This window comes from Trichoplax adhaerens, genomic scaffold (assembly GCF_000150275.1).
Source record: "Trichoplax adhaerens TRIADscaffold_4 genomic scaffold, whole genome shotgun sequence".
Lineage (NCBI taxonomy): Eukaryota > Metazoa > Placozoa > Uniplacotomia > Trichoplacea > Trichoplacidae > Trichoplax > Trichoplax adhaerens.
This window is the reverse complement of record NW_002060946.1, coordinates 4,224,209-4,245,025: the sequence shown is the minus strand read 5'-3', so window position 1 is coordinate 4,245,025 and position 20,817 is coordinate 4,224,209. Positions and strand designations below refer to the sequence as shown.

The window sequence follows — 20,817 nt, the reverse complement described above, 5'->3', positions numbered from 1 at the left end:
TTTATATAATGTCCTAGATATTGAGTCGAATTCATGACATTGTTCACTGAAGATATAGAGAAAATAACGTCCCGATATTAAAATAAGAATAGCTAAATTTAATAGTCGATATGTTGATAATATTTTCTATGGAAAGACTTCCAATATACGAAGAATTAATCAACATTAACGATATCAATAATTCTCTCCGTAAATTGAAATGATATCCGATTGGACGGAAAGTTCATTTTATTTCCTTTTATTCCTGCTACTTTACACCTCAATTTGTAATTGATATCGTACTTAAACTGTACTTTAATAATGGTATTGCTATATTTGAGCAACATGTGGGGAGCAAATCTTAAACTTTCTGTCTTAATCACAATTCATGTTTCAGAAATGAGGTCAAGGGTTAATTACTGTGCAATTGGACACAGATCTAATTTTTCTCCGTTACACGCGAAAGTTGCATGTAAAAGCTGAAAAATTAACCTAGATTTTATTTTATTCGTCTAAATAGTAATTACAGTATATCATTAGATAGTAAACTATGTTTTTAAGTTAATTAAATAATTAATTGCCATTTAATAAGCTCTAGTAATAAAGTTCAAAGTTCAATGTTATGGTGATCGTCTAAACACATTAACTAGCCCAATTAACATGATAATACAAGTGATATAAATTATTCCGCATATTTCTGTGGCCTATCAATATGACCAATATTAAATATTTAGTCTCTTCAAAATAACCTATAATTTATTCTAAGGCTACACTAACTACCCACTTGTCGAAGAAATCATAGAGTAGGAGTTGTACTGTTGTCATTAACTATAAATTGGCATCAAAAATTGAATTGCCGAGTTTTTAATATAAATTAAGACACACCAAGTCAATAATTTAATTGTCTTTCGATCTAGTTTAGCAGATTGTATTACTTCATTTTATTTAGCCAAATCTCCATTTTATTTTACCCAAATCAAAATATATATACATACGCAATAGCATAAAATCTGTCAAATCAATTACAGAAATAACGTTTACCGGAAGTAATTGTCATTTTTTATTCAATTCATACAATTAGGATAATCAATCAACGATCCTTGAAGTCATTTTCTAAATACGCCTAATCCAGAATATTATTTCATAATGTTGAAAAGTCAGCTACATCAGTTATGTAAACGCCAATTTTCATCAACTACGTCCTTATTGCGACGAGTTATTCATCATCAAGCAGCTGCTCCAATCCATCAACTGGCCGTCACTGCAAGAAAAACTGCAGAATCAGCTGTTATAGGTGAAGAGGTTCACGATCGTTATAATATCTTGTTTTTCTGCAATTCCAATAATTCATTAACTCAACGTGCTTACCTTGAATTAACCACTCGTGGCCATCGTGTCGAAATTGTTGAAAATCCAAGTCCAGATACGATGATAGAATGCGCTGAACGTGAAAATCCCGATATTATCATTTGCCCATTTTTGACGAAGCGCATACCACCACAGTTATATGATGAACCATCTGCTCGATCCACACCTTGCTGGATTGTTCATCCCGGCATTGTTGGCGATCGTGGGATACACTCAATCGATTGGGCATTACATGATCAATTGCCGGAATGGGGAGTAACTGTATTACAAGCGGCCGACGAAATAGATGCTGGTGATGTTTCAAGTACAGCTACATTCCCAATAAAGCGACAAGCTACCAAATCGAGCTTATATCAAAATGAAATTGTTCAAGCTGCTGTACGAGCTTTATTACAAGCTGTTGACCAATTCCGTCTTGAAATACCACCGAGACCATTAGATTATGATCAACCGGATGTCAAGGGATCTTTTCGTGCCAAAATGGCGTGGAATGATCGACTTGTCGATTGGAAAACTATGTCCGCTCATAAGATTGCTAACACTGTTCGTATGTCAGATTCTCAACCGGGCGCTATTATGTATACCGAAAATACAGCTCATGGTGCAAACATTAGGCGATTAATTTTCGGTGCTCATGTTGAAAAATCGCCAGAATTAATTAATAAACGGACCGACGCTAAACCAGGTGATATCATAGCTAAACGTAGTGGAGCAGTTCTATTCAAGACTGTCGACAATCAAGGTGTATGGATCAGCCATATGAAAGCAAGCCATGGTAGGCAATTTATCAAATTGCCTTCCACATCAGTTTTATCACAATGTGAATTAGAAGGTGTAGAAGAAGTCGCACCTAAGATGGAATATTATTCATACGGGTATCGGCCTGAGACCTTTCAAGAAATTTGGATAAACCGTCAAGGCAACATCGCTTATATTCATTTCGAATTTTATAATGGGGCTATGAGTACTGAGCAATGTTTACGTCTACGCCAAGCTATACACCGCTGTAGCCAAGATCAATTGATTAATACAATTGTATTATGTGGTGGCTACAATTTCTTCTCCAATGGTATTAACCTGAATACCATTGAAGCCTCTAAAGATCCTGCATTAGAATCATGGCGAAACATTAATGCAATCGATGATGTAGTTAAAGAGATTTTCTCTATTCGTGATAAAGTTGTCATATCAGCTATGCAAGGTAACGCCGGAGCAGGTGGTGTTATGATGGCATTAGCTGCTGACTTGGTTTGGTCGCATGATGCTGTCATCCTTAACCCGCACTATAAATCGATGGGGTTATTCGGTTCTGAATATTATACCTATTTCTTACCTAAACGTGTCGGCCAAGAGAGAGCTAGACAAATTACTAATAATGTCGTGCCAATGTTAGCGCGTCAAGCTGTTAAAATAGGCATGTTTGATAAACTAATTGCTAAAGATCATGATCATTTCGATCAAATGTTAAGTGTTGAAGCCAATAAGTTAACACAAGATGATGAACAGGTGCAAAGTATATTGGATAAGAAGAGGAAATTAATGACTGATGATTGGTTTCAATTATTGCATGACCATCGAAATTACGAATTGGATCAGATGCAACAATGCTTTCAGACTGAAGAGTATATTCAAGCACGTCAAAAGTTTGTTTATCATTAATTTCTAGTATCATTTTAGACGTTGTTGACAGTGTCATTTTTCTTTTTTCTTTCTAAAATGATTTAATTAAGAATGCATACCTAAACAACAATCTCAATCCTATCTCAATACGCATGACATGCGTTCTTGCTGAGTTTATATTCTTGTATCTCTTTACTAAAGAGAAAAGAGAGATGCAATGATCAATTAGTTGGAAAATAATTTATGATTATCTATTATTTTAGTTTACGCTTTCCGTTGTTATGTTCGCATAGTATATAGTATATTAATTTATTTAGCCTAAGTCTAATGAAGGTATAAACATTTGAGTAAAATTGTCATAAATATGATTAGTTATCATTTCTTGCTTTATTAAAGCAGCAGTTTTATCATTATAAATTTAACTAATTTTGCTTTAATTGATGATTTAGAACCAAACTTGAATATATAGTATCCTACTTGCAAGATATGATATTAGTAAGGTGTTAGCATTTTAATTCTTAAGCTATCTTGAAAACGTGTATTCCGTAAACAAAAATCTTAGCTCTAAATTACCGTATCTCAAATATTAAACAAGATGAAAGTGTCTATTGGCATATTTTGCTTAGCTAGTATTAGTATTTATACTTTCTACGAATAAAACTGTTAATTAACCAGATGCCACAGTTTCAATATGAATGTTAGAAATTGCAAAAATTTTGATTTTTGGAACCTAAAGTATTGTAATAAAATATCAATGTTCTTTTTATCATGAGTTTCTTATTCTATGTATGTTGTATTTGTTTATCTACAAAATGCGTTTAAAATACTCATCAATTAAGTATATTAACCTGCATGCTCATAAATTAATTAATTAGCTTCGTAATACTTAGTTTATCATTTTATCCGTGGTCCAATATCGTCTTTTAGTTTAGTCTGGAAAATAGTTCGAAGGTTGATCTATCGGCCACTTCTTATAACGGCCTAGCATAGGCTAGATAGTTATCGTATTTAATAATGGATAATTTCTACACTTTCTCTTAATTTTTAACTTTAGCTGATTTCTCATCCAATGAGTATACCATTCTTTATAATTTTATTCTTACTAGACTTACTTCTACCTAGTAATTTCAGAATTAATTAACCAAGTGTCCGAGAAATATGGATATGATTTCAGCTAGAACTGAATCTCTATGGTGCCTATTTGCTTGATGTTTCTATATTAAAATGCAAAGTTGTAATTCCTACTTGTATACTTTCTGTAACTCTCTCCGACTTAATAAGAGATCAACGATTAAAATTGTTGTCATCATGTAAAATGGATGACAGGAGTAGTCATACTCCTGTATCACTGTATATCTATATTTCTGATTCAAAGATACAAAAGGTTACCAAGGTAGTCCTCATATTAGGCTTATATCTTACCTTACTATAGCATTCTCGCGCGATATTACTACAGTTTCAATTATGGCATTCTAAGTGCAATCAGTTGCAAGTAGCTCTTAAACTCAAATATTGCTATTAACTTCCTTAAGCTTTCCTATTCATAGCAATTTATGACCTCATGCAACTCGTTTCGCCTTCTAATTGGGTATATGGCCATATTGTAGAATAATTGTGTTTCATGCCGACATATGGTGGTCTATTGTTCATGATGAGAATAGAGGAATTGCCCATTAAACATTCACATCAAATTGCGCGTATATCAAACGGTAACTAGATATTTTCCATCTATTAGGCAGGAAAATTGATTTTCCTTATTATTTGCAGTAACTAGTTAGCGGTATTTGAATGTAAAATTACTTCTTCTGCTTTACTCTAGGAGTATTTATAATTTGGGTAATAGCAACTTTCCAATTTGGACTTGATCTGAAATTAGATTATTATCATGTCAGAAACAACTCCGATCCGCAGCGAAGAAGAAACTGGAGATCAATCTCAATCCAATGCAAGTAAATTCAATAAGGACTACTTGAAAAGTTTGGATGGTGCCTTAACACTAACTCAAGTAGTAAGTATCTAGCTGTTCGATAGGTATGCAATAAGATCGCGGAGATTCCACTTTCAAGGATACTATTACTGCCTATAGTATTCATTTTTCGTCGAGTTTCTGTCATACTTTACAGTATTTCTTGATCGTCATAAGCAATAAGCTGCTAGCGAGTGATAGTAGAATGGTAAACATTATAGTCAGGGTAAAGGCTGAAATTGAATGATATCATTCATTTATTGGGCAATACAATAAGTCTATTAGTCAATTTTGAGATAGGGCAATTATTTGCTAAAAGCCTTTAAGTTTAACAGGCAGTTCTCACTACAAGTGTTCAATCTACTTCAGAAGGTGCAGCATTTTTGTATAATATTCGTCAATGAAACGAGTGCAAAATGGACCTGCTAGTGAGGGTTCTGAAGATTAACTTGATGCTATAGCCAATACTAATACCTTTAAGAACTCTCTACAGCGAAAAATTATCGAAAATTACTTCATATTTCATCGTTGTTCATTGCAAATCATTCTAATCAAACACTTCGATATTCAGATTCTCTAAGATTGCCGGTACTCAGTGCATATAACAATATCTAAATCGATATTAGAATAAAATTCTTTCACTTTGAATAGCTAGTCTACTTTTAGACCTAGAAATGACTCACTTTTATTTTCACTAGCCATAATATTCTTAACTCAAGGCATCAAAATCAGAGAGCATGCTAGTAGGCGAGTATCAAGAAAAAGTAAAATTTCAATGAATCTATTCAATCCTATTATTTCTTTCGTTGGCGATATAAAAATCAAAGAGTGAATTACTTTTTTTGATGAGAGTTCAACTATCAATTTTGTGAAAGTGCCTTTTACAATCGCCATACATAACTATGTATCCTCAAGAAGAACGCATCATATCATGCCTTGGTAAAATAGAAAATGGAAAAATTTGCAAAACGTTGATAATACTCTATCTTAATGATCTCAGCAATGGCTACTAACTATAAAAAATGACTAAGCCTACCTGAGCTCTATTTTCATTGCAGTTCTTGAGTAAAGCAATAAAAATGTATATTATTTATAATTTTATTTTAGCCAAAATGCCGGTACAATGGTATTTGCTGTAAGTAATCGCCGGGTAATTTCAGTTCAATTTTAAACGAAGACATGATTGATGTGCTATTTATTTAGTAATATAAAAGGTTCAAGAGGAGAAAGAAATGCTAACCTCAGCAATCTCGAATTCCGACGAATTTTACTATCAGCAATTGTTATTCAGTATCTGATTGACATTGCAAGAGCTAATTCCTGTACAATACCTTCCCAATACAATATGTCAGTAATAAGGGAAAAATCCCCCTTTCCACAATCAATCTCAATAAATTTGCTATGAACAATCATTCTACGGTATCAAACTGAATCATTTGAATACAGTATATTAATAAGCAAAATTTATGCTAGCTAATAAAAAATTGCCTTTGACATTGAGGATGATTTTCAAATTATAAATGCTTCTCAAAGAGAACAACTCTTCATCTTACGTATAAAAATTCTCAAGGACTATGGGTAGCTCCAATCCTTTCGCTAGACCAATTTGATGTTATGAGAAGTCTATGCTAGTCACTAAAAAACAGAATTCGCTAGGTGATCGCTTTGTGCGTTAAGGAAAGTGTTTCCAAGAGATTGACTTTTGATCTTAGTATGAAATTCTAGCTATGATCCTCATATATCAAATTGATGATTAGGGAAGTTTGTGCAATCAATAAAAACGGAATACACTAAATGAAGAACTAACTTGCATAGTAATAGTTTTTCAATTGAATATGTCGCCATGTGGGGAAAAGATGGCCACTTCCATAAATATAATCTCAATGTTCATGGCTATCCATAATCATCACCTAATATCAAGCTAATACTATTAGAAGCCTATAATTCTTAGTAAAAAATAAGATTTTCTGAGTGAAACCTGTTTCATTTATGAATAGTTTCCCAAATTAAAAATGTTACCAACTTGGAAATAGAATCTAAATTACAATTAATAAAAATATGTTTGATTTTTAATATTATTATTCCATAGGTAACTTCCATTCTTGCATTTTCCTTGGTATTTGGATGGAATCAAACATTGAATGGATCATTATTTAATTATACTAGCCTACCTAATGCAGCTTGGATGAGATTTTTCCTCTTTATGAGTGTATTCACCTTTCTTTATAGTACCGTAATGTCTATAATTAAAACCATCCGATTAACGGAACGAATGCAAATCGATTGGAATGCTACGGTATCTAATTTTTCTCATTCTTAACCTTCAAAGCTTATATCTTTTACTAGATTAATCGTTAATTGTCATGTACGGTATAGTAGTCAGAATAAGAAACTTTACGTTAAATTATTATATTATAATTTAATAAATGTATTCCTATCATGCTGCTGAAGTATTTGTTCTTTGAATAATCATGATCTACCCGTGTAAATACAGGAAGCAATTCTATGTGGCTGTGTATCTATGCTATATTTTATTGCTAATGGCTTAGCAACCGGCTCGATTGCGATGGGCCAACGAGCCAATATCAAAACTTATAAGGGAAAATTGAATTTCGCTCAATTACAAGCTGCGGTGGTAAGTCTATGGTGCCTATTGTACCAGTATTTTTCTCTGGTCGGTAGCCATACTTTGTTGTAAATTCTAGGTTACTAAAAACTGTTTTAAAATGCCTTCATCAATTCTTTGGCATACGCAATTCGTTCTCATTATTACGAGATATACTTTACGAATATTTTTCTATATTCGGTAGCCATATTGTATTGTGAGTTAGGAGCTATTGAAACTGTCTTAAAATGCTTTAATTTTTTTGACAGTATGTCATTCGTTCTTATCATTATAAAATGTATTTTACCGATAGCTATATTCGGCAGCCATATTGTGTTGTAAATTAGGAGTTCTTAAACTGTCTTAAAATGCCTTAACCCTTTGACAGTGTCATATTTTTTTCTCATCATTATAAAATATATTTTACTAATAGCTTTCTATGCCCGGTAGCCATGTTATATTACGAGTGATGAATTATAAAGAATTACTAAATATAAGCGTATGTTACTAATAGTTATTTAAAGCCATTTTAAAATAGCTCAGTTCTTTTTGATAGTATTGTATTCATTCTTCTCTCCTTTATAAAATATATTTTACCAGTATCTTTCTTCATTCGGTAGCCGTATTATATTGTAAGTTAATAACTATTAGAAAACAGCTTTAAAATGTCTCAACTTCTCGACAATACGAGCACGTTATTCGTTCTCATTATTATAATAAAATATATTTTACGAGTGTCTTTCTATATTCAGTAGCGGTGTTATAAGTTATTTGTTGTTAATAGCTACAATACTATATAACTGTTTTAAAATATCTCAACTTTTTGATGGAGAACTAGTGACTCTCTGATCATTATAAAATATATTTCACCTGTATCTTCCCACATCCATATTACTGTACGTTGTATGTTGGTAGATTTTTAAAATAGCTCAACTGTTTGACAAGGAGCTATTTTGCTCTTTCATTATTATGAAGTACATTTTATCTATATCTTTTTGCGAGGAGTAGTCATACAACTATAAGTTGTAATTTAATAGCTATTAAAAAACTGTTTCAAATTATTTCAATTCTTTGACAGCTTGCTACAGCATTCGTTCTCACTATCATCCAATGCATTTGAAAGCAATATTTACTTTATAAGCAAATTTGGTTTACAATTACTTTTATTTCTATCGGTACTTAAATTAAAGGTATTTGGCTTCTTCACAGCATTTTTGGTTTTGGCACAATCAATTATTGATGGCCATCGATTCTATCAAGATCGCAAATTCCGAAAGCAGTATTCTGAATCCCCACAAGAGGATCCGGATGATTAAACTTGGTTTATCTCCTTAATAAAACCATAGCCTCCACTTTTTAAAAATCTCTGCTTTGCTGTAGTGGAGGATCGATAAATTTATAGGATCTCATTAGTTATATTTACTATTTTACAGGAGAGGGGGTTAATAACATTATCAAGCACAATTAGTATTAAAAATAAAAGTAGATAGATACGTAGTTGTGTATCGATATAATTCTTTTTTATCCCAGTTTGAAATTTATTTCTTTTTCCATAAAAATAAGTTCATAGAATGAATCCTATCACTATCTAATGTATTGGATTAAGAAGAAGTACTAGTACTGATTTCAGAAAAAATAGCATTTGTATACTACTTGCTATACAAGTTACGTAAATGACACACTTAATAGTGTATGTTTGACTGTCTCTCTTGTATTTAGCTTACACATATGCAAATAAAAATTTTGGACCGGTCTATTTCGCTACTCTGTCCATTTTATATGCTACAGGGAAGAATGAAGTTTATTGATATTATACCTGTTAGTTATAATCCAATCATTCAAGTTTTAGAAACAATTATTCAAATTGAGGGTTTCAATAGTACTCAAGAAATTGAGAAAATAGATTCGCTTCGTCTATAATGAACGAAATCATATTGTTGTAAAGGAAATAATAGCTATTGAGTCTAGTAAATTAGTACTATTCTTCTAGGCCCCTTATATCAATACTCGAAAGGCGTTTAGGCTAGCTAGCCTTTCTTAATTCCGTATATTTCAGTTGAGAAATAGCAATCTATGCCATTCAAACGAATTTAAGGTATTGTGATTGTAAGATAAAAATTAATTTTAATATAATAATACTTAAGAATGATCTCAATAAAATCCTTTCCGTAACAGATTATAGCTTTCCAACTTCATGCCGTATGTTTCATAAATAGTTACTGTGTCAGAATAAGGGATTAAATTTTGACGATAAGTCAATGGTTGAAAGATTCGATTACCCTCTTACTATTCCCATGTTATTAATAATTGCACGCTATAAAATGTATAAACTGGGTATTTCTTCACATTTACAACTCAAATCGAATGAATTGAAGGGAAGTAGTTCTACCTACACGGAGTATAACAGTAATTTTAGATAAAATGCTATTATCGTATTATATTGTTTCAATATACGTGATCAAATATTATTACTTAATCATTGCTATGTTTAGAGTAAGAATAGATATACCGATATAAACTATAGCTTAGATTGGTGATGGAGCTAGCTATATTTTTCAGTAATATTATTTAGTAAGCCATTGCTTTATATAGTCATAAACTGTCACTATAATTTGATAGAGAATAAAACACAGGTACTTGAAATACAGCAATAACTACGAATAAAAATGACCTTATCTTGTCATGCCATTTTAGCATTACTTGATATAACTATTAAATCATCATCTCATAATTTTTTTACGTATGCGGACATACAATACTTTATTAGTATAAAAAAGCTCACTAGAATAGGATAGCCAGGTATGACTTAAATAGATGGTTACATGATCATATTTTCAAATTAATATCATAAGATTGATCACATAGAGACAATAGTAAAATTTAATTGTATATCCAACAGTAACATAATCAACTATGCTGTGAAAGTCTGAATAAACTCAGAAATTCTTACTGTCGTACTAGTATTCGGAATTCTGAGAATGACTACAGAATACTTTAACATTATAATACTGTAATGATTTAACTAAGAATCAACACAAAGATAAATATCGAGAGTTACTCAACTTAGCTAACCTATCCTGTGATTAACTATACTGTAATTATATAAGGATGACATTAATCATATTCTGATCCAATGGTGATACTTAATTCATCGCCCATTATAACAGTTTGATGGAACCATTTATTTGTATTTAATACAACTATAAAGAAAGAAAATCAAAATTGGACATTTTAGGGTACCACATTATGAATGTAATTCAGAAATACAAAATAAAAAAAATTATGAAATGAAGCAAGGGTTGGCATAACCTATGATTACAGTTAGGCTATTTTTAATTCAGTAGGTACTACTGAAATTATTATATAAACTTACTTATATCACCAGTGTTGACAATAACAGATATTTGATTAACACAAACATCAGCACATTCTAGAGGTGGCTCTAGGATCCATTTTTTCTGTCCTCTCAATTGAGCTTGCCATGAAGGAAAATGAACGTTGTCGATCTGATTAAATATTCAATTCAATCATATAAAAATTGTCATTCAATGTAAAATAGACGAAAAGTTTACATAATATAATGTCATTACTATCGGATTATCAATTGATTTATTTTAATAGAAGTAAACTATAGTATTAGATAAAGCATGCGCCAATATCTAATTACCTCTATCATTTCAAGAATAAGTTTAATATTGTAAGAATATTAGCTATAAATGCGATATTTTATATTACAAATGTGACTAATGATACATATTGAAAGCAACTTCAAAGTTTGGCATACTGGAGGAAATATGTGAATATTTTTTATCAACTTTTAAAAGAAATAAAGACTATCGGAGCAAATGGAATTAAGAAAATATAAGTGAAGAGATAGATGTACGGATATCATAGGCTGTATAAGGTGAATCATCAATGAAAGAAGATTGCATACATTATATTATAGATTTATCATCAGCGATAAAAAATTCTTAGTAGAAATACATACAGTAGTGATTAAATTAACTTTAAGAACCTTTAAAGAAGAACAGTATTGCTTACGTGCATATGAGCACCATATCCAGGACTGCCCATGAAAATCCAATCGATTCTGCTTGATTCTGATCTTTCCGGTAGGAAATAAGGCCTATTGTAATGGCTTCTTAGAACGTTAGCGGCTTCTGCATCGCAGTTACTCCTAACAAGTGCATAAATGCATGAGAGAAACGAGTGAGCGACATAAGTTGTTTCTTTACCAGTTTATCTTATTTGTTAAATATCATCTATTGGCATCATTGAGAATTTCTATCAATTTATCATTAACACATAAATATATAAGAGAAGCAGGTGAGCACCGTAAATTGTTTCTATCCCAATTTATTATATTATTTGATTAATATTATCTATTGGAATCGAGATTTCTATCAATTTCTTATTAATAACGACATGGCTGTTTAATTAAAACGTCGAATCTTAAGACATCTAGGTAGCAACGAAGGTACCGCACAGCAGCAAAAGGAAGGTCCCCAGATGAAGATAATCAAGATAGTAACGCCTGCTATTTTTATTGGCCATGGTCGGCTACCACGGTATGCCCACTTTAACTCTGGTAAATTTTTGTTACGTTATACATATTTATAATACATGTTAGTTACAAAGTTCTGACGGGTTGCAAACTCTAGAATTCATAATAATAGGATTAAGGCTAAAGAAGTAACTATTCACGAGATACTTCTCCGCAGATTTGTTTCGATTCTGTCGGCATAACAAACTGTCATACCTGCGTTTAGTGAATACGGTAAAGGAATCAATTGAAAATTTGGGAGGTTAAAGACTTTGTATCATGGCCAAGCAGTTTATTCATTTCGGTTAATGTAATGAGAGAAAATCATACAAAATGTCATAATAGAATCTAAGTTTTCCATTGGTCGGTGATGGATTAAACCATACTGGAATTTAATAGTCCGATAACTTCCTAGAAGTAACGACAAGCTGAACTAACTTTCAAAAAAGTTCTCGTAGATTCTTTCTAATAATATATTTATATTACGGTGATGAAAGGAACAATAGACGGCAATGAAAAGGTTGGACAAGGTCTATTTGAAATCGCTTTTTCTTACTTTTTGACATCTTGCCGATAAAGTAACGTGCAAAATATCTAAAATTCATAATAGGTAGACGTTTTAATTTGGGCTACAGCTTTTAAGAGCTTCCGCATTTGGATCGATGAAGCTTTCACTGTATTGAAAATTAGGTAGAAAAAAATATGCAAATGGGTGTACCATTATTATTTCATTTAGAAGTAAGAATATTATTTACTTCCATTCGTTTCACATAACTCCGAAATGTAAATAAATTGAATAAAGATATCTAGGTAAGGATTTTTAATTATAAATTATTGCTTTTTACTTTATAAAAACTCTAAAAAATTTACTAAAATGTAATTTCCTGCTTAACCAAACTTATACTGACGCGAACGTTTTCTTTGTTAATTGATACAAATGTACGTGTCATATTGTTTTGCGATCAAAGTGCTGGTCACGTAGGTTCTGTCTTGTCTAAATTTACTTACCAGCCGATATACCACGGTTTACCAGTCTTTAAATTGGCACGCGCTTTAGGCATTCGAAAGACTTGGCCCAAAGATGTAAAATTAGTTTTATAGGGGAAAAATTGACAGTCTCTTTCTGCACTTCGCAATGCTACACTTTTAGGAGCATAAAGTTTCTTAAAGTAAGCGAAACTAAATACTTCAGGGGCAGTCCAGTTAGCGGTGCCGTCAGTTACAACCACTGCTTGCCCGCTATAAGCATATTTTTCTTCAAACTCTTTTTTGGTTAAATTAGAAACACGGACGATTTCGGTAATACCACGGCACATGCTACAATCTACAGGTGGCCTAAAGACATCTTGCGTAGTTTCAGTATTCTCCAATAAACAGCCTATTTCAGTTGGATCTGTAGTGTTGAAATAATATTTAAAAAACAGTCCTTCCAAACGTTTGGGCAAAACTTGATATGAGACGCCAGCAAGTATTCCGGCGGCACCTAAAGCAGCCAAAACGCTTAACACGATAAGAAAGTTAAAAATGTCCACTTTTTTATTATATTTCTTGACAGCCGACATTTTAGCAAATTCATCATCACTAATGCCGAGATCTTTGCTACGTTTGATCAACTGTCTGAAAAGTACTTGATTGGCAGACACTTGCTCCATGATGGATCAATCCGTCGTCTTCGAAATACAGAATGGGATTACTTTATGCTTTACACGCTAAGAGAATATAGTATTTATAATTGTCAATAACGTTCGCGACACTGATTAAATCGCTATTCAAGAGTGACTTTATAATATTCTATAGCCCATACAATATATAACTCGCATAATAGATTCTAATAATTAAGTACTTCCTTAATTAACATATTGACTAGGCCATATTACAGCTCGACAGGCGTACTTCTACAGTCACTGTATCATACTGATAAGTCTGGAAACAATACTTTTCATCCATTAAGGTTGACTTTTTACTAATATAACCAAGAAATCTTTCACTCAATTCGCTACGCCTTTAAATTGTTTTACAATTAATTAGTTCGGGAGTAGAAAAGACTTTACTCTTCATTTTAATCAGCTTTCTTCTTACCTCACTGTCTCTATGGTTACAACTACGCACGTGATCATCTTGCTACGTATGAATTATTGATTGGATTATTTGCAATGCAAATTTATTTCAGCGCCTAATTACTCATAATACAGGTTTACAGGGCTCTTTTCCGTAGAAAGATCCGCAGCAATATACTAACAGTACCCCTTATACGAAAGAATCTAGTACGTGCTAAGCAATAGATCACTTCTCTTAGATATTTTAATTCAGTTATTTGCACATCCAAATGATATTCAAGATTGCGCGGGTGTACTTAATACTGTACTAAATTGATATTGCGATCTTTGAGGCAGCAGGGTGATTAGATCACATATAGTTCCTCTAGAATGGCGTTCTCTTAGATTGAGAGGATTTATAGTGTTAATAGTACCTAATTATTTAGATAAATCTCGAATAAATTGCTACTACGACATAACGTATACGTATAGTCTCTAGTCTATTGATTTACAGAGAATATCCATACAGTTGACGTTTACCAGCTGCAGTTGTCTGTCGTAGAATATATAGTACGTTGTCGTGGTTTTCTCCGGAATTGTACAGTACAGCGAATATCGTTCATATAAGCGTAGTAGGAGTGATTATATGACTCGTATGTGCCGTTTAAATATTCATTACATTTACAACACAACGAGTATTTGACTATTTATGAAAGGCTATACTGAATTTTATAGCTACTTACGGTACAGAAACATTGGATCTGCAGAATTTCTAATGCCAAAATATTATTATACATGACGTTATTTGATGAAATACTGTAATGATGTAACTATATTTTGCGAATTTTGTATACCAAACGTCAATCGTTCGTATCGTTAGATACTAATTTGGAAGGCATCGGTTAGAACCACCGTGAAGTTATTCCACATCTCAAAATACGCGTATATCTGCCATCACTTTACAGTGGCAAGCGCTGCATGTAATGCCTTGCGTTACCTAATAAGAAGCATGAGTGTAAGTTTATAAAGTTACTGCTATACTCTGTGTGCGGTAATGTCAGATGCCACACTACGTGCATAAAGATTAAAATAAACTTTATAAATTCCGAACTTCAAAATGAACATACACAGTGATATTGTAGTATTCCAAAATTTGCTTTTTGCAAAATGCCAACAAAGATATTTACTTTCTCATAAAGCAGATTGACAATAGACTTGATATTATTCGATGAATTTTATTTTATTACAAAGTCACAAATGACGGAATTGTACAGAAATAATATTCTGAGACAGTTTTATGACATGTCAATAACATGGTAATATGTAATGAGGTTCCATTTCAGCGATATAAAACGAACATTGTATTGCTAGATTGCTCAGTTCTAAACTTGGATGTTTATCGTAGTTGCAATCTTTAAAAAGTATCCAAAAGCCAACTTGGCTTACATGAAAGGCATAATGCAATAAGATAGCTATACTTACAGGTTAACCTACACAGTATTGTCGCTTATACGCCAATTATACACTAGCATAGAATCATAGTGAATACATTGATATTGTACGTCAAACGAGGAATAATATTGGGAGGTATAGTCTTTCAATAACCAAAGTCGTACCTGTTTACGCAATTACCTGTCTAAAAGAAATTATATGCGGATGAATTCCACTATTGCAAGTAAACATACTGTTTTTAGCATGATAGGCTACGATTAAGAATAATACAGTCACAAAACGTTACTAGTAATCGAGCGTAACTGCTTTAAGGCTAGTGAAGCGACTTGATTACGAATTTAAGTACGTTCGAAAGGTTTGATTAAAGCGTTGCAAGGAAAGTCATTATTGAGGATAGAAGATTTATCTTACTGATAGTTTAAAGTTAATACACGTAATTAACAAATCCGAACTACCAACATTTTACAATATAGTAGTATTAAACATGTGTGTAGATTTAGCAATAATATAAAATTATTAATTTTTTTATATCCTTTACAATACCTTCATGACAATCGTCAGATGTTAGAATCAGTTTTCTTGCAAAAATTGTAGAAAACCTCATTAGAGTCAAAGATATCACAAAACGGTAAATAGAGGTAGATGAAATAATTCCTCCACTTTAGTTTACGTACGTGTACACTCTAACATTTTCGGATATGTTCTTTTATGTATGAGAAGTATGAAATCCATAACTGCAAGCATTTTGTTTATATCCTTATCGCACATGCTCTATTTGGTTTTCGCAGAATGACCTGGCATTTATCATTCAATAAATACTAGTATATTATACACCATTACAGAGATGAAATAATGTTTGTAAATAGCAGTAAATGTAACTTATGATCCAAGAAGATGCAAAAAAACTGCTGTCAGTTTTATCATTCCGAAAGTCAATAAGACACTGACAGAACTTCTATAATTTTTAGCCGCAAGATTCGTACAAACCTATAGACTAGAATAACAAGTTACAGACTATACGAGTGGCCGGTTATCGTGCGAATATAGCCTTTTCACGCTATCCATATTCTACAGTCAGCAGATCCAATGATACTTAAAGTTTGCTAGAGTCCTATACACGCAACTTAGAAAGGGTGTGATAATAATACAACATAGTTATTAGGTCGTTTGCAACCATGGAACGATTCCAATATTTACATTACCAAACGTCTCTTAAATTCTAGTGTCAGATCATGCAAATTTTTTAACTACATATTTAAAGAACCTCATGCATGATAATTGCATAACAAGTTTAAATTTTTTCTTTGATAAAGGGATGGCTGAGCGCCTCATTTATCGAAATCCTCTTCGCAGGGTCGAGCATAAATATCTTGTCTAACAAATCTTTAAGTTGAGTGACTTTCCGGTAGTGAGATTCTTCAAGACGTTGATTACCGACTAACATTGCCAACAAATCTTTCGATGAATTGAGATTCGATATAATGGATATCTTTTCCTAATATTACAGAAAATAGGTTAGAATAAGAAATTTTTGTATCACAGTAATACATATATATATATATATATAAACAATGCTGCAAAGATCACAAAGTTGAAACTGTAATACGACATTAATATGAATCCCAATTCATATCATCCTTTTAATACACATTCATAGGAATCTGCAATTTCATATAAATCTGATTCAAATAAAGATTTACTAGAGATTAGAAACACAATTGTCTGCGCGGTAAAACGTGGTAGTGATTTTATATCTTCGTAAATCTAGTCGTTAAACGATATTGCTTCTATAGAAAGTCACGTAATCCTTGCTAAAGAGAGTAACAGTTAATGATTTTAGCGCTTTAACTAATATAAGTATCATTGAAATGCTTACCCAGTGTCGATTGTATGTAGTACTTATAACCAAACCATTAGATTTACATTATCCGTACTTTATTCGTTGCAAGCTACAATATGTATGACTTCGCAACATAATATATTTATGGTATATCTTTATATCTAATGGTATTAACTGACCTTTCCTGTAACTTTGTCAATTTCTCGATTAATAAAATTGCCATTCATGTCGAAATGTTCATCTTTGCACATTCCTTTACGAATAACCTTATTCGGCATTTTGCCTTTCATATCCATCATGAGCTTTAGCATTTCATTATTAGTTTTTCCAGGAAATAGAATCTTTCCTGTATATATTTCAAATAGGGTACAACCAACTGACCACAAATCAATTGTGTAATCGTAACTTTTCCCGATAACTGGAATCAAAGCAAAAAAGATAGCATTGTAATGTGATCGTACAATCAATGTAAGGATGTGCTAATGTTATAATAGTGACACTTACTAATTTCCGGGGCGCGATAAAAGCGGCTAACTAAATATGGTGTAATGTCATTTTCAGAAACAATTGAAGCCGAGCCAAAATCGCATAATTTAAGAACGAGTTTTTGTTCATTTACCTTCCAATATCAAAAGATGCAAGTTAGATTACGCTGTAATTACCTACAATCGTATATGAGCAAATTTAAAATTTTCCAACTATAACTTACCAAAATGTTGTCCGGTTTAATATCAGCATGTAGTATGCTACATCTTTTCAATAACTTTAGTGATAGCAAGAGTTGTTGGGCATAAGATCTAACAGCTTTGATGTTTAAACCAACATTTTTTCCGTATTTTTTAAGAACTTCACGAAGATTCATGCTAAAATTTTAATGAGAGTGGCATATTAACATCATGATAAGATCATAGCTATGAAATATGCATGCTTTATTATTTAATAATGTGTACCTAAGAGATTCAAATACAAGACACAAGTGATTTCTATGGAAGAAATTTCTGTACAGCCTTAAGCAATGATATTTATCGTCACGATCAGCTTCGTTTAATTTTTTTAACATTTCTAATTCTCGGAGACCAGTTTTATGCCTAACAATATCAGTTCATTAATTAGTATAAAATTCAAAGGCTGTAGAAAGCGTGAAGGTTTTTAAGTTACATTATACACCTACATCATTTCATTATTTCTAATAATTTTGATAGCCACTTCTTGGTCTCCTCGAGTAGTATCGCGAGCTCTAACTACATTACTGAATACTCCTTGACCAGTATAACCATAAACTTTATATCTTTTATCCAATAATTCTCCTATACGGACGCCTGCATAAAAGTATACAATCTATGGTAAGAAGTTGATCACTTTATTTTTCTCAAAAAGTGAATACGTACGATAATATCCTTCATCGTCATCCCAGTTATCGTTTAAATTTGGATTATCTGATATTTCATCTACTTGCTTGGTTTTGGTGTTCTATAAAATATTGCAATGAGTCATCAGTGATGGTATCAGATAGAATATTGTACTGTAATATTCTATCGAAATTTTTATTACCATATAATCATCAGCAAACATGTCGCCTTCAGCGAACATATCTCCGCCGGAAATTTCAGAAGTAGTCTTTAAAGTTTCTTGTTCTTCATCAAAAATATTAACAGCAGATTTTTCTAAGGCTTCAGTAATATCAGCTGCAACAGCAGCGGTTGCATGGTCGGCTATTTCGATACTATTTGGGGTACTTGCTCTGCTATTTACTACGGATGTATCTACAATTGGAGATGTAACTGAACTGTTTACATTTATATATGATTCCTCCGTTGCAGTATTGTTATACTTTTGCAATATTTTTTGCCTCTCTTCTCTTCTCTTTCGAATAATTTCTTCTTCATCCATTACTTCAACATTATAGTCTTCATTACTTTCAGAATCGCTCGATTCCGAGATTGACGGTGCTACATTTTCAGCTACCAATCCTTTCTCCCTCTTCATAGCTGTGTCTTTATGTGCTCTTTCCGCAGAACGATTTCTGTGGTAAGATCTCCGTGAATGAGTTCTCTGATTTGATCGCGACCTACTACGTCTACGTTTTGATCTAGATCGACTTCTCCTATGGTATGATCTAGATCGACTTCTTCTACGGTACGATCTAGATGTACTTCTCCTACGGTACGATCTAGATCGACTTCTTCTACGGTGCGATCTAGATGCACTTCTTCTATGATATGATCTGGATCTACTTCTCCGATGATTCGATCTAGATCTACCGCGCCTACGATTAGAACTGGATCTACTCCGTCTATGATTTGATCTAGATCGGCTTCGCTTTCGACGGTAGGACCTAGAAGGTGATCTTCGATAGCGACCTTGGGAGTCACTTCTACTTCTCCGTCGATGTAAATTTACCCGAGGACTACGAGATCTGGAACGTCGATCTCGACGCGGTGAAGGAGACCTATCTCTAGTACCGGAAGCGCGAACGCTGTGTTTTTCAACCGATCTAGAGCGCTTACGTTTAGCTGAACTACTTCTACTTTTTCGATATTGCGGAGATAAACTAGGCGAAATAGATCTACCTCTAGCACCATCAGGTGATTCTGAACCAGATTTATTTGCAACCCCAGCATCGTTATCGTCGCTCGTCTCATCTTTGTTATCGTTATCAGGTCGTTCAAGGTCAGCATTAACTTCGGAACCTTCTGAGCTCTCTTCGGCTAATTTACGTTCCAAGTAAGCTTTCCTTTTCTCTAAGGCTTCCAAATCGTTATCATCAATTTCTTTCTCTTTTAAATCGTGCGTAGATTCTGCATCATCTTTGTTACCTTCTTCAACGCTTGGTCTACGGTGCTTCTTATGTTTGTGCTTGTGACGACTTTTGCTAGGATCTACATCGCTACGGTGCTTTTTATGTTTATGCTTATGCTTATGTTTTTTCTTCGATTTATTATGGGAACTAGAATCTTCCAACGATCTGTAATAGACCAATAGTTAAAATTGCATATTGCACATCTACGCGTATAGTGTTACAACGGTAATATTGCCTGATAAAGTTCAATCAGAACAACAGTGAGTACAGTATAGCACAAAAAAATCGCTAAGTTTAAGATGATGCATCAGTTCATTTATAGCATAAAAACTAGTAAGGACCAAGGGAATCCAGAAACAAATTGTGGAGTCCGAAATTGACGGATTAGTACAGGAGCATTCGAATAAAAGTACTTTAAAAAGATTGATTTTTGCAAACGATGGACTCATCGGAGGCGAACATCGTACGTCCGTCCATACGCGTAAAGTGCAGTACTGCACTGTACAGTGTATGGTCAGGGACTAACTATGACGTTCAGTACGGATGATGTACCGGTAGAGTACAGTACTGTCGATAGCACAAAAGCACGGTGGTATGCCATGCATTGT

General features: G+C 32.9%; 4 protein-coding genes across 4 annotated transcripts; 2 read left to right on the top strand and 2 right to left on the bottom strand.

Annotated features, from left to right (window-relative positions):
- Positions 1–1,125: 1,125 nt before the first annotated feature.
- TRIADDRAFT_55657 (uncharacterized protein) lies at positions 1,126–3,006 on the top strand (the record flags this gene model as incomplete). The annotated part of the gene is made up of 1 exon (XM_002111994.1): positions 1,126–3,006. One exon carries the CDS (start codon positions 1,126–1,128, stop codon positions 3,004–3,006), a length of 1,881 nt encoding a protein of 626 aa, XP_002112030.1.
- A 3,039-nt stretch (positions 3,007–6,045) lies between these two features.
- Positions 6,046–8,854, top strand: TRIADDRAFT_55656 (uncharacterized protein; the record flags this gene model as incomplete). Its single annotated transcript, XM_002111993.1, has 4 exons — positions 6,046–6,068; positions 7,100–7,229; positions 7,428–7,568; positions 8,729–8,854. 4 exons carry the CDS (start codon positions 6,046–6,048, stop codon positions 8,852–8,854), a joined length of 420 nt encoding a protein of 139 aa, XP_002112029.1.
- Positions 8,855–10,652: 1,798 nt separating this feature from the next.
- Positions 10,653–13,643, bottom strand: TRIADDRAFT_37563 (expressed hypothetical protein; the record flags this gene model as incomplete). Its single annotated transcript, XM_002111499.1, has 4 exons — positions 10,653–10,738; positions 10,912–11,044; positions 11,580–11,715; positions 13,090–13,643. 4 exons carry the CDS (start codon positions 13,641–13,643, stop codon positions 10,653–10,655), a joined length of 909 nt encoding a protein of 302 aa, XP_002111535.1.
- A 3,217-nt stretch (positions 13,644–16,860) lies between these two features.
- Positions 16,861–18,855, bottom strand: TRIADDRAFT_24000 (uncharacterized protein; the record flags this gene model as incomplete). The annotated part of the gene is made up of 7 exons (XM_002111498.1): positions 16,861–17,064; positions 17,589–17,827; positions 17,914–18,028; positions 18,119–18,272; positions 18,360–18,497; positions 18,581–18,728; positions 18,798–18,855. Coding segments are annotated over 7 exons (1,056 nt in total), but the record flags the coding sequence as incomplete, so codon positions are not given.
- Positions 18,856–20,817: the final 1,962 nt, after the last annotated feature.